Below are 12,718 nucleotides of genomic sequence, written 5' to 3'. Positions count from 1 at the left end.
CTACATTGATGTCTGACAAAGTAAAACAGCTCTTTTATTCAGGATGTCCACTGATACAATCAAGGTTATACTTAAAACCCATGATCAGTTAGTTCCTGACTACAGTCTCTCCCTTTGGAAAACAATTGCTTTTGTTACAGCACCCAAATCCCTGCTGTGTGTGTAACATATCAACAGATACAATCAAATTTGTCTACAGTCATTTCCAGAGATGTGCTTACCACACTCGCATGAAGTATGTCTTAACAGCACTGACACCAAAAATAATACATTTTGGTTACTCAAATTTATACATAGATGAAATAGAAAAAAACTTTACCATCAAATTTCAGACCCATAAACAGACAGTAATCACTTATCCAATGTGCAGATTAGCATTTTACTTTAACATTAGATGTCCCAGTGCTCTTTCTGACATGAATCTAATTTTACCTGATTATGAAGTGTTGCTCAGTAATTGTGAGGCTTGCAGGTAACTAACCTTATTCGTGGTAACATGACTTACTTAGTGTTACTTTTAGAGATATGAGTAGTACTTAAGGTTTAATATTCATCTGGAGCTAAGTGGTAGTTCTGTCAAACACTGTTCGGCCAATACAGTGTGTGTGATAAAAAAATAAAAAGAAAATCAGTTTTCTGCAAGTCAATGTCTGTTTTTTCTTTAGAATTGTTTTAGATGTGAATTGCTGAACACTGTTAAAATGCCATGGTAAATACGCCCATGGGACACAATTTAATTCTCCCAGATGGCAGTTCTCTTTCGCCAAATCATTATATTGATTTTGGTATATTAATTTTTATACTTTGCTATTATGCGGCTAGTCCTTGCAGAATATTTTTCCCACATCACCATCAGCATTGTGAACAAGAGGACTATGTCCTACATGGGCTGGGAATCATTAATGCAGGTATTGATTGCTGGCTTTATTTCCTCGACTAGACGAGTTCAGTCCTTTCCATTCAGCCACTCTTTACATGTTCTTTGTCATGTATCCCTCACCAAGAAGGTAATGAAGGTAAGGTAATTAAGGCTCCTAAGGAATCTCTCAGTAGTGTGATGCTGCCACTGTTTTAGATACAAGCTTATACCAGCATGGCTAATCATCTGCTTCAGGAACAATTCTCATTTGCATCCAAGCAGAAATAGCTACAGTACTGTGTAGGATGGCTAAGACAGCTGGCGCTCTTTTCATGGAACGCTTTGCCTTGTGTGACTGACCTGGGCCTCATATGCTTCCTTGTCAGCTGCTAAAGTGAAATCGATGTCACCCGTGCTTTCAATGAAGCTGCCATGTCCGAATCTGCCAGACATTTTATCTTCTTTGGCAATGTTTAGTTTGTCTTTTCAAGCTTCCATGAATCTGACAATACTGATACTAGTACAGTGACTGCAGCTTTTTTGATAACTTGCTCTTTCTGCCTCATAGGTAAGTAGATCTTCCTATAGTCTCCCAAAATCACTACTTGACATATAAAACTATTTTCACCTTTTTGTTACTTTTATTGTATTATGCTGACCAGCAGTGCTGCCTGTCTGTATGTATGTGGATTTTTACTATTCCTGCTGTGTTATACCATCTGATGGTACCACTAGCCAGTCAGCCTTGTCTTTGCGTGCCTTTGGAATCTTCCTGCTGCTTACATAGCAATTGTTTGACTTTAACATTCAGGCAGCTTTCTCTGAGGCCTTGATGCTGATTTAATTATATTTTCAGTTTTTTCCTGTGAATCCTTTAGAAGCTATTGTCCTGTTCCTCTTTCTGCTTTGAAAATTTTTAGTACTTTCATTTGCCTCCACCACAATGTTCTTCACTGTTGCACAAGATACATTTTTAGAATGACATCTTTGATCAATCCTGGCAGTCGATTTACAGCTGTATATCAACCCTAATGGTTATTTAGTCATACTGTACCCTTAGTGATCATTAACCTCTTCAGCCACTAATGTGATGTTATTTTTGAATGATCTTTTGAGTCACCTCTTCCTTTATCAGTGACTTGCCTATATCTACTTCAGCTAGTTTCATAATCATTTCTGTCATGGCATTTGCCTGAGGCAAGTTCTGCATCCATGTCTAAGTGAGTTAGATGTACATCATGCACCCAGACAAAAAATACAAAACCTGTCCATGGCCCCTCCAGAGATCTGTATATACCATTAATGTATCTGTTACAGTTCGTATTGTTTTGTCATGGAAAATGTTGGTCACAGTGCAAAAGAGAAATAAATATAATATATAAACATATAAAAAATATAAATGACATTTTCAGACATGGACATTAAAACATACACTAAGGAATACAAGCAGCCACCTAATTGGTTGGGAAAGATTCTGCAAATTGGCATGTATGTGGAATGTGCAATAAAGGAATAGGTGTAGTCTCAGGTGAACATCCCAAGAAGGAACAAGAGCATTCAAATAAAAACATTTATTAACTTTTACATTTCCAGGTGATCCATCCAGTACCTCTAGAAATTGTACAGGTTGGTGAGTGTGGGAGGGGAATGGATTAGTTGGGCGGACCAAGTGACAGGCCCGTTCCCAAGCATTCATTCATTTTACTGCACTTCATTAATGTTTTATTAATGTTTCCTTTTATCATTTACCAGAGTTAAAAATAAAATTTAAATATTGGTTGGAGCCAAAATATTTTTGTTTGCCTGTTCTCTTTAAAGAATAAAAGGACTCTGGTTGTAGAATGCACTTTGATTATGGAAGTATTTTAGTCGACACTTTTGGTCTCATTGTGCTGCCCCCTTTCCCATTTTCAGAGTGACGCGTCATACTCCGGGCACTCCAGCAGCACTACAATGTCCAGCAACACATCCAGTAGCACACACAGTGAGGACAAATGGTATGAAACAGGCAGCATGGGGGAGCAGTCTGACCCCGACCATAGCGGCTATGGGGGCGATGGCCTGCAGGACGGTAGCACTGATGGTACATCTTGTGGGGCCATCCATGGCGCTTCTAGTTCCATCCTGGTCACTGGGTCTGTACCCCCAAAGGAGAGACCTTCCTCAGCCTGGCAGCCCAGCTCCTCAGAGGGAAGCCGTCGCCAGCTGGAGCGGTCCCTGCAGGTTGCAGAGTCCTCGATTCCTCCAGGGGCAATCGAGCCTGCATCCCGAGCCCCATCCAGCCTCATCAGCATGGCCTCCCAGTCAAGGTATGGTCATCATATTTACCGCATTCCTAGTCTTCAGTTAACTATTCGACATGAGCAAAGATGATGTCAAAATCATCTTCCATAAGCTGACTTCACAGTGATAAAATACATGATATTACAGTTGCTAAAATGCACAGATTTAAAATTGTTTTTTCTGATTATTTCTAGTTATTTTTTTCCTGTTATTTAGACGGCTGCATTGCTATCTGCCGCAATTTATAAACTCCTGTATTCCTTTTCCTAATGTCAAACAAAAGCTGAAAATATTTGGGACTGTAACAGCTGAAAATGTGTTCCTATGACATGGAAATCTTCCTCTAGCGGTAAAAAAGTTCAATAACTAGTACTAAATATTCAAAGTCAATAACATCCTACATCACTGACACAACAACACAAAAATAAATTTATGACTGGAACAAGCACCTTTATGTACATTGAGTAAAAATGAAATTAGAAATATTAAATCCACTTGATATTAATACATGTTAGTGTTAACCAAAATGCATTTCCACACCGTTACATATACTCTATATATTATATAATCATAGTGATCCCCAATTGAACTATGCCACTAATGTTCTTGCCTGAATTTCGTTTCTGCATCTTGTATTTGATTCGATTGTGTGAGCTATACATGTTGGTGACTCATACCATCTTGCCTCTCTGCACAGTTCCAGACGCTGTGGTAGTCCCCTGGTCCTGAAATCTAGCCGCAGTACTCGTGAAGATTCATCTCTGGCTGCCTCCTCTTCACAAAACTCTGCCATGCAGGGGCCAAAATCCTTTTATCCAAGACAGGGTGCTACCAGCAAGTACTTGATTGGCTGGAAGAAACCAGGTGGCACCATAAACTCTGTGGATTTTGGGGACACACGCAAGTAAGGGCAGACGGGCTCAAGGTCAACAGAGGCCTTTTTGCCAAGAAAACTGCACTGCATGTTTCTGAACTGGAAACGTACATTAGGGCCGAGGAAATGCTCTTTTATACTGAATTTCTTAGCATGATAAACTGAATGGAGGTTGCACTGTGTATTTATTTTATTTTTTATCAGAATATTTGGAAATCATTACCAAGTTGCCCGTAGGTGTGCCTGTATGAGTGAATGGTGTCTGAGTCTATCATGTACCATGTACCATGTATCATGTACCATGCGATGGGTTGGAGCCCCATCTTGGGTAGTTCCCTGCCTTACGCCCCTAGCCTCAATATGGACCCCCGGAAACCTGAAATAGGATAAGTGGTTATAGAAGATGGATGGCTGGATGGATGGATGGATGCAAACCATTGCCCTTTAAGTACCTTGCATTAGATCTATTTGTTTTTGCCTTTTTCCTGACGTTTCTTATTTTTGGCTGTTGTTTTATTTATTTTTTTGTGTAGGCGACCCCAGAGCGATGGGCAGGATGGTGGGCTGCCTCAGTCGAGATGCTCCCCTAGGGAAATGGTCATAGCCACCACAGAAGAGAAAGCCATCCCATTGGACACCTCACCTCCTAGACACAAGCACTCCAAAGTACTCCAATAAGCTGAAACACTGAACCGGTTATACTTTTGCCTGTCATAGTCACAATTATTAATTAAAAACATAATTGTTAGCTGTGATTTGTATCTAGGGGTGGCATGATGGTGCAGTGATTAATACTGTTGCCTCACACATCTGGGACCAGGGTTTGAGTTTCTGCCATGGCTCCATGTGTGTGGGGTTTACAAGATCTCCCTGTGTCGTCATGGAGTTTCCTCCAGGCACTCTGGCTTCCCCCCTGAAGTCCAAAAACATTTCCAAATTACCCGTGGTTGTGAATAGTGTGTGAGTGTGCCCTGTGATGGGTTGGCGCCCCATCCTGGGTTGTCCCTTGCCTTGCTCCCATAGCTTCTGGGATAGGCTCTGGAGTCCCACAACCCTGAATAAGACAAGTGGGTACAGAAAATGGATGTATGGATTTGTATCTATTTTTTATGATAAAGAAAGCAATAAAAGTAATGTATACATAGTGTCCTAGCTGTGAACCTAGAGGAATGAGCCTGGAAGAATAAGAATTAATCATGGCTATCATTCATCATTAATCAATAATCATTGGGACAATGCAATTAAACTGCACTTCTGCCCTGATAGCATCTGCTTTCTGCTCACATCTCTGTAGACTTCATCCAGCCCGCATGTCTCGCCAGCTCGGCACTCCCTGCACCGCACACTGTCAGATGAGAGCATCTACCGAGGCACGTGCAGGTCGGCACTCGGCAGCCCCCTGCTGGAGCCCGAATCGCCTAGCGACGTCCTCTTCAGCTGCTCCACTATGCCGCGCTCCCCGACGACCCGCGGGCCACCCCTCCGCCGGCCCTCATACAAGATGGGCGTGAAACTGCACGGTGCGCCCTGCAAGTCCTTTAGAAGATTTTAACATTATTGTTATATAGTTACTCCTACCTGGATGATGAGCTGCTGGTTTAGATACTGTAGCTATTTGATCTCATCAAAAACAAGCTTGTCAAGACACTGATGCTGTTTGCAAACCTTTGTGACTTTCTCTCATGTATTCCCCGTTGTTCTTCTGATGCTGCTTATTTGCAGGTGATTTCTCAGCCTCTGACACCTCCCTGGCAGACCTGCACGATCGTCGGAGCCCACAGCACCTGGGGTCGACTTTGTTGCCGCTCCCAACTACCCATTCCAGCGGTGGGCTAGGGTGGACCAGCCTGGTGGACTGTGCAGATGTCTTTGACAGTGAGGAGAAAAGAACATTAAACATCTAACAATCACCCGTCTTTGATAATCCTGATTCAAGTGATGTTCTCTGCCTCTTCACTTTCAGTCCGGAGTTCTGCATTCTTTCCGAGTCAAGAGTCAAACATCAGAGTAGAGACACCATCCTCCAGCCCCAAGCACGGTGAACGGCACCTGGACCTGCAGTCAAGCTCCTCTGCCAGGTTTGCTTTACCAAGGAGTAGAAAATGTGCTGCTTTTCTCTCATTCCAAAGGTTTCTCTACATATTTGTGACTGTTTCAGGTCATGACATATACCTTATACAATAACCCCTTTACTTTGTGAGGTTAGTGATGGAAGATCCCTGCAAATTCGTGAATAATACCCCTAACCTCAACCCATAACAATCTACAAGCCTGGTTAAATATAATCCATTTATTACCAATTTACAAAACAAACAGTAGTGTACTGTGCACTTTGCATGTCAAATTACTTTGTCATTTCCTACTAAGACCTTTTTATATAATATACAGACCATCTAAATTATGCCACTGTATATATAAAGTTACTACTGTATGCACTGCAAGCACAACATTTTGGACCCATTATTAAAAGTTTACTTTAAAAATTACTGCAAGAAACCCAATATTCCACGTTCAAAAAGACAGCTAACACATGAGTGAAGCTCGTTGCCGAGATAAAGATACGTGGCATCTCCAAACCAAGGCTTTTAATATTAACAATATAGTATGCACTTACACTAAAAATATTATGTATTACTAATACTTACATATTACGTGATTTTATGTGATCCAAATCATTATTTTTGGCTTACACATCATCTGCAAGTTTCTGAGATCTTTCAGCAAGGTCCAAAAATATTGCCATTTAATTGTTCAGAGCCAGTTCATGAATAACCAAACCACGAATGTCAAATGCGTGAATGTGAAGGGGTTACTGTAATGTGTATATGAAATATACTCATTGGCCACTGTTTTTTGGCTTCACCTCCATACCGAGGTGGATAGTTCAGGTCCAGAAAGTAAAAATCCAGACAGAGTACTCAACTGCTTGATTGAAACAAAATCTTAGTCTCCATTTTTACTTTCTGGACCCGAACTATCCACCTCTGCCTACATATTACTAGGTACCCTTTTGTCTCCAGATCCACCTTAAGAGTAGATGAGTTCGGCATTCTGGGAAGCCTTACTCCTATTTTTGCAGTCATGGTCTTCCTGTTAGCTTTAATGACTCTGCCTGTTCTCCTCTGACCTCTCACTAACAAGGCAATTTTTGCCCACAAAACTGCCATTGGCTGCATATTTTCCATCTATCACACCATTCTCTGGACCTTGTCTGCTCACCGCATTATTTGCTGTTAGGAGACTATTCATCATCATAAACAGGTGTACCTTATAAAGTCACAAAATTATAGTAATTTTTAGACTTTTTATATTTAAAATTTTGTTAGGTATGATGTGGCAAAAAAAATTATTAATTTTTTTTACACAGTCATGTAGGGTAGAAGACAGCAAGGGCCATATATTTACCAGGGTCTTGTTTTGTTTGCTTTTAGCTGTGACACCACTGCTGGCCTGGCTGGTAAAGTAACTCAGCTGGAGTCTTTGGTAAAACGGCTACAGGAACATCTAAAAAAGGTAAAAGGCATTTTTATTAAGTCTATTAGCATCTTGCTAATTCACTATATTTTATTGTGTTCCACTATTACCTGTAGTCTTTCCCAATATACCGCCATATTCAACTTTACTGTGATGCCGTAACAGAAGCACTGACTACTATTACCTAATGCCTGTGTGTCAAAAAAAAGATCATTTAAATACACAATATCTTAGCTGGACATCTCTGGGTTCATGGTTCTCGAGGCTGATCCTCTCATTTCAACTGGTGATGACAGTCGTCATCCTTACTGACTGGAAAACAGGACTTGTTGCCCCTGTCTGGATAGGGAATAGTGATCGCCTGGGTTGTGGCAACTACAAGGAGTTGACCCTAGCAAGCACTGAGAGCAGCGTTATCCTGAACAGGATCCGTGATCACTTGCCCACATATTAGTGACCAGAGCAGTCTGGTTTTAATACCAAGAAGTCCCCTATTGACTACATCCTGGCACTGAAGGTTCTCATTGGGCGCAAATGCGAATATTGGCAGGGTTTCTTTGCAGCCTTTGTTGATTTTCATAAAGCGTCAGACTTGATTGTTCAAACTGCACTCTGGGATATCCTGAGACTTTGTCTGGCTCTTGAGAGACAGAGCAAGAAGTGTCTTTAGAATCCTGGTGCTCCCTGTTTTTAGTATGTGTTGAGACATGGATGCTATGCGTTCATGTTTTGCATGTGACTAGTAGAGTTTTTCTCTTATTTTAATCTTCTGATGTTGGTTTTGTTTGGTCTTTGTACATTTTAACACATTTATATCTCTATAAGTAAATTTTACTTACTTACTTACTCTTTTATTGAAGGATGTTGTTGGTCTGGACTTCTTGGCCAGACTGTGACATTGAAAACTTTGGTTCTGTGACTGATAGTGGCTGAAGTGAATGGATCAGACTAACTGTTAGCTACTCCCTGGCTACACAAAAAACACATCTTCCACAATGGCTTAAGGTTGATTTATACTTATAGACCGAGCCCACATAGAGGACACGCCTTGGCCTACACCACTGTGAGCTCTGTCTGAGCACTGTGTGCGCTGGTGTGCAATTGCTCTGCAAATGCACTGCCAAAACACTAGCTGACTAAGTTCAGTTTAGTTTCACTAAAACATTTTTCCTCTGTCGTAGAAAACAAAACTTAGCAAGCTTTGCAATTTTATTGATTGTTCCTTTTGAAGATTGTCTAGTAAACATTAAAATAAACAGCAAAAAAGTTTACTGTCACTGGATTTAGGAGAGGTAGATCCTGTTTAACTAATTTACTTGAGTTCTTTTAGGAAGCTACAAGAGAAATTGGTCACAAAATGGCCTATGATGTGATCTACTTAGATTTCCAAAAGGATGTCCCCCAGAAATGGCTCTTGCTTAAGCTCAAAGCTGCAGGAATTTTAGGAACTATAGCATATTGGATTGAAAACTGGTTAAGAGACAGGAAGCAGCGAGTAGTTATTAGAGGCACAATGTCACAGTGGGCCTGCGTTCATAGTGGGGTACCGCAGGGTTCAATTTTAGGACTGCTATTGTTCCTAATTTACATTAATGATATTGACACCAATACATATAGTAAACTGGTTAAATTTGCAGACGACACCAAGGTGGGTGGTGTAGCAGATACTGATCTAGCAGCACTGAGGCTACAAGAGGATCTTGATTCAATTAGCAACTGGGCTGGTACCTGGCAGATGAAATTTAACATAGATAAATGTAAGGTAATCCATGTAGGTAGCATAAATATAAAGTACAGACATTTTAAGAGTTCCACTGAAATAAAGGTAGCTGATTATGAGAAAGACCTCGGTGTGTATGTTGATGCTTCCATGTCACACTCTCGCCAGTGTGGGGAAGCAATAAAAAGGCCAATAGGATTTTACATCTCTAGGTGTGTGGAGTTTAAGTCAATGGATGTGATGCTACAATTACTGTATATAATTCCTTGGTAATCCCCACCTAGAATATTGTGTGCAGGTTTGGTCACCATACCTTAAGAAGGACATTGCTGCCTTGGAAAGGGTTCAATGGAGGGCTAAAAGAATGATTCCTGGTCTTAGAGGAATGTCTTATGAGGAGAAGTTAGCTGAGCTGAATCTGTTTAGCCTTCGAGCAAAGGAGATTAAGGGGGGACATGATCCAGGTATATAAGATTCTAACAGGTCTGGATGCTGTTCAGCTAAATGGCTATTTCAGTATTAGTTTAAATACTAGAACTCAGTAGAAATTAGCGAGAGAACATTTTGAAATGAATTTGAGGAAGCGCTTCTTTACACTTTTCCAATATCGTGAACAGCTGTAACTACATTTCTGCGGAGGTGTCAGGCTACGGCATAGATTCTGTGCAGAAGTATAAATCAGCCTTTACACAGCACAGGATTGTAGTGTGTGCCTACAGCTTCTTTTTGAGCACAAGGGAGGGAACTTCCACCCCACAGAATACGTATTGTTCATTCAGTAATGTAGGCTCGCTTGCTAGCGGTAAGCAAGATTGACTGACTGAAAACAATGGAAGAAAAGAACGCTCAGTTATTGCTTGTTAAAATGCACCTGAAATCAATAACAAAAATGCACATATTAACTCTTATGTAAATATTTTTGATAGGAGTTGAGGAGAGAGAGGCTAGGTGTACAGTGTAGTGTAGGCTAACTTGATAATGATAAACAGTTGATGGAAAACAATGGAAATAAGAAAAATATTCTCAGTTGTTTCTTGTTAAAAAAACACCACAAACCTATAACAACAACAACAACAAAAAAAAAAATACAAATAGCTGTACATGTGCATGTTGTGCATATTTTCAATAGCAGTTGAGGGCTGGGGGTGGGAGTGTCATCAGCTGGATGCCTAGGTTGGACTTGTGAACTTTTGGACTTGTGAACCTGCTCTCAGAGCAGAACTGGCTCATACCATAGGGATTTACTGTAATGGTGGTAATCACTGAATCTTGGGTGTCACTTCACTACTGATGTCACTGCAAAGCAGTTTAGTTTTATGAACTGTAGCCTTTTTATTGCCACATCTGTAATAGCAGCATTAAATGCAGTGACAGCATTTACTTATTTTTTGCAGATGCAAAATTCCTGCAACATGTCACAAATTTCTCCAGCCTCCACTGGTTATGTTTGTGTGTAAATCCTTAATTCTAACTAAGGTAACTTACCTACAAACTATAAAAGCTAATAAATTGCTACTGCTCACTTAGACAGACCAGGGCCTGTGTTCAGGTAATAAACACCAAAATGATTTAGTGAGGTAATGCACTTGTAGTCCAATCATAGTGATCAGTCCTGTTTAACCTCCCTAAACAAAATGGTACATATGTTAGGTTGTAATATTTGTCAATGGTTAATAAATTCAGGTATTAACCATAACACAGTTGTATACCAGAACATACATGAAGCTAAATAAAACAATGGCTGAATGAATATATATTTTGCCTCCGCAGCCGAATGCATATAATGCGCAGCTTGGAATGTATTTACCTGCTTGTACCACAGTTACTATTCATGTGGCCTGAATAGTATAGACTAACCTTTGGGTTTAACAGCAGGCAATTTCAAACTAAGGACTGGCTTATGGTTTTAGAAACTGACTATTTTCAAATAAAAGATGGTCACTTGGGTTGTACATAGACAACATAATTAATAGTAGATGGCTCTGACAATATCTAATTCCTACCATCGGGACATTACGGTATGGTACATGGTATTTTGATTGTATTTAAAAAGCAACATTATTACATCCCCCAAGATACAGTTTTGATGAAAGGAAATACTGCGGTATGCTGTGCTGTCATTATACCACAAAGCCTAACTAGTCGTTCTGCCAATAAATGTGTTTTCAGGTTCACAAACATGAAAATAATGTCTTCAAATGCAAACATGTAAATAGAGTTGTCATGCATTAACCTTATAAGTAGAACTGTGATTCAAATGTCTTATTGATTTCCCAGTTCTTGAAAATTTTTGAATCAGTTTTAATTTGGAATCTCAATATCCAACCCTGTCCAGAAGTGGATCATATTTGTGTCACTTACTCATCTCTTAATGTCTTCAGGAGAGGGAAGAAAAGATGATGTTGCAGACCCAGATCCAAAGTCTACGTCAAGAAAACCAGCGTCTGCTGCAGGAATCCCAGACGGCCTCAGCTAAGCTCAAAAAGTTCACAGAGTGGGTCTTCAACACTATTGATATGAGCTAATCCAGAGTGGGAAGAAGGAAAAGTCTTTTGGCACCACTGTAATAGAACCAAGGTAGACTCGTTCCAGTATTCCAGTTGAATATGGGCATTGTAGAGCTTATTTCAAACTTCATCACAGGGTTAAATGTACAGTGTCATTTTTGAGAATCGAGCCACTTTTAATGTTTTTTTTGTTAGATCTTCTTGTATATTTATTGGTTTAGTGTTTTATTTATAAGTAATCCAGACACTCATGGATTCAGAGAAATTCTGCCTTCAGTTTTAGATTTTAACTTGTGTTCAGTGCCAACTGAAAATACGTACAGTATATTGTCTCTTCTGGACACATTTTATAAAGAGAATTTATGGTGTATGGAAGATAAAGGATATCAGCAGCCTTCTCCGTTCTCTGTCAGGGAAATCAGGGGGACAGGAGAAGGGGGCAGGACCAGCATAACCTTTTCTGGGAGAGTGTCATATACTTTGAGTCACAATATGGTCAATATCTATTGGGGTATGCAGTTTGACATTTTAACAAATTTCTAAGTATAATACAGATGAAGAAATCATTTTAGTGACAGAAACTTTTAGATGTTTTGCCTTGAGTATTATAGTTGGGTTACTTCAGTAATTATTGGATATTTATTTAGTGGGCTAAAAAGCTGAAAGTTAGCATTCTGTAATTATGTAACAGAAATTCCGTATCCATATGGAGTTTGAATTTCATTTTCAAAAATAAATACAATTTAAATACAGTAATGTGAAGACAGATAACCAATATTTGTAAATCTAAGAAAAGTAAATCTAACAAGTGGGTAGAAATAGGGACAGAAATAGTGCAGCGACAACCACCTAACACGGAGGGGAAGGCAAAGACTGGAGTCACAGCCTCATTAAGTGGCTCGACAGAGAAGGATGAGATGATTACAGATGATGGTGAATATCTGTATTTAGCAAAGACTTAAGCCGCAGGCAGTATTGCACAAATGGGGAGGAAACACAAA

At 39.9% G+C, this 12,718-nt stretch overlaps 1 protein-coding gene across 4 annotated transcripts in view; it reads left to right on the top strand.

The window, feature by feature from the left end:
- LOC111861011 (signal-induced proliferation-associated 1-like protein 1) overlaps positions 1–12,098 on the top strand; it is a 139,723-nt gene extending 127,625 nt beyond the window's left edge. For 3 of the 4 annotated variants that reach the window (XM_023845266.2, XM_072702694.1, XM_023845265.2), the window contains 8 exons: positions 2,774–3,168; positions 3,840–4,046; positions 4,550–4,682; positions 5,311–5,536; positions 5,739–5,891; positions 5,980–6,094; positions 7,448–7,529; positions 11,592–12,098. In XM_023845266.2, the coding sequence (XP_023701034.1) occupies positions 2,774–3,168; positions 3,840–4,046; positions 4,550–4,682; positions 5,311–5,536; positions 5,739–5,891; positions 5,980–6,094; positions 7,448–7,529; positions 11,592–11,735 (1,455 nt within the window). In that variant the 3' untranslated portion in view covers positions 11,736–12,098. The remainder of the gene's footprint in view (positions 1–2,773; positions 3,169–3,839; positions 4,047–4,549; positions 4,683–5,310; positions 5,537–5,738; positions 5,892–5,979; positions 6,095–7,447; positions 7,530–11,591) is intronic. The other variant, XM_072702695.1, reaches the window with a different exon arrangement.
- Positions 12,099–12,718: the final 620 nt, after the last annotated feature.

This window comes from Paramormyrops kingsleyae, chromosome 19 (genome assembly GCF_048594095.1).
Source record: "Paramormyrops kingsleyae isolate MSU_618 chromosome 19, PKINGS_0.4, whole genome shotgun sequence".
In the NCBI taxonomy this organism is placed as follows: Eukaryota; Metazoa; Chordata; class Actinopteri; order Osteoglossiformes; family Mormyridae; genus Paramormyrops; species Paramormyrops kingsleyae.
This window is presented reverse-complemented; position numbering and strand designations above follow the sequence as displayed.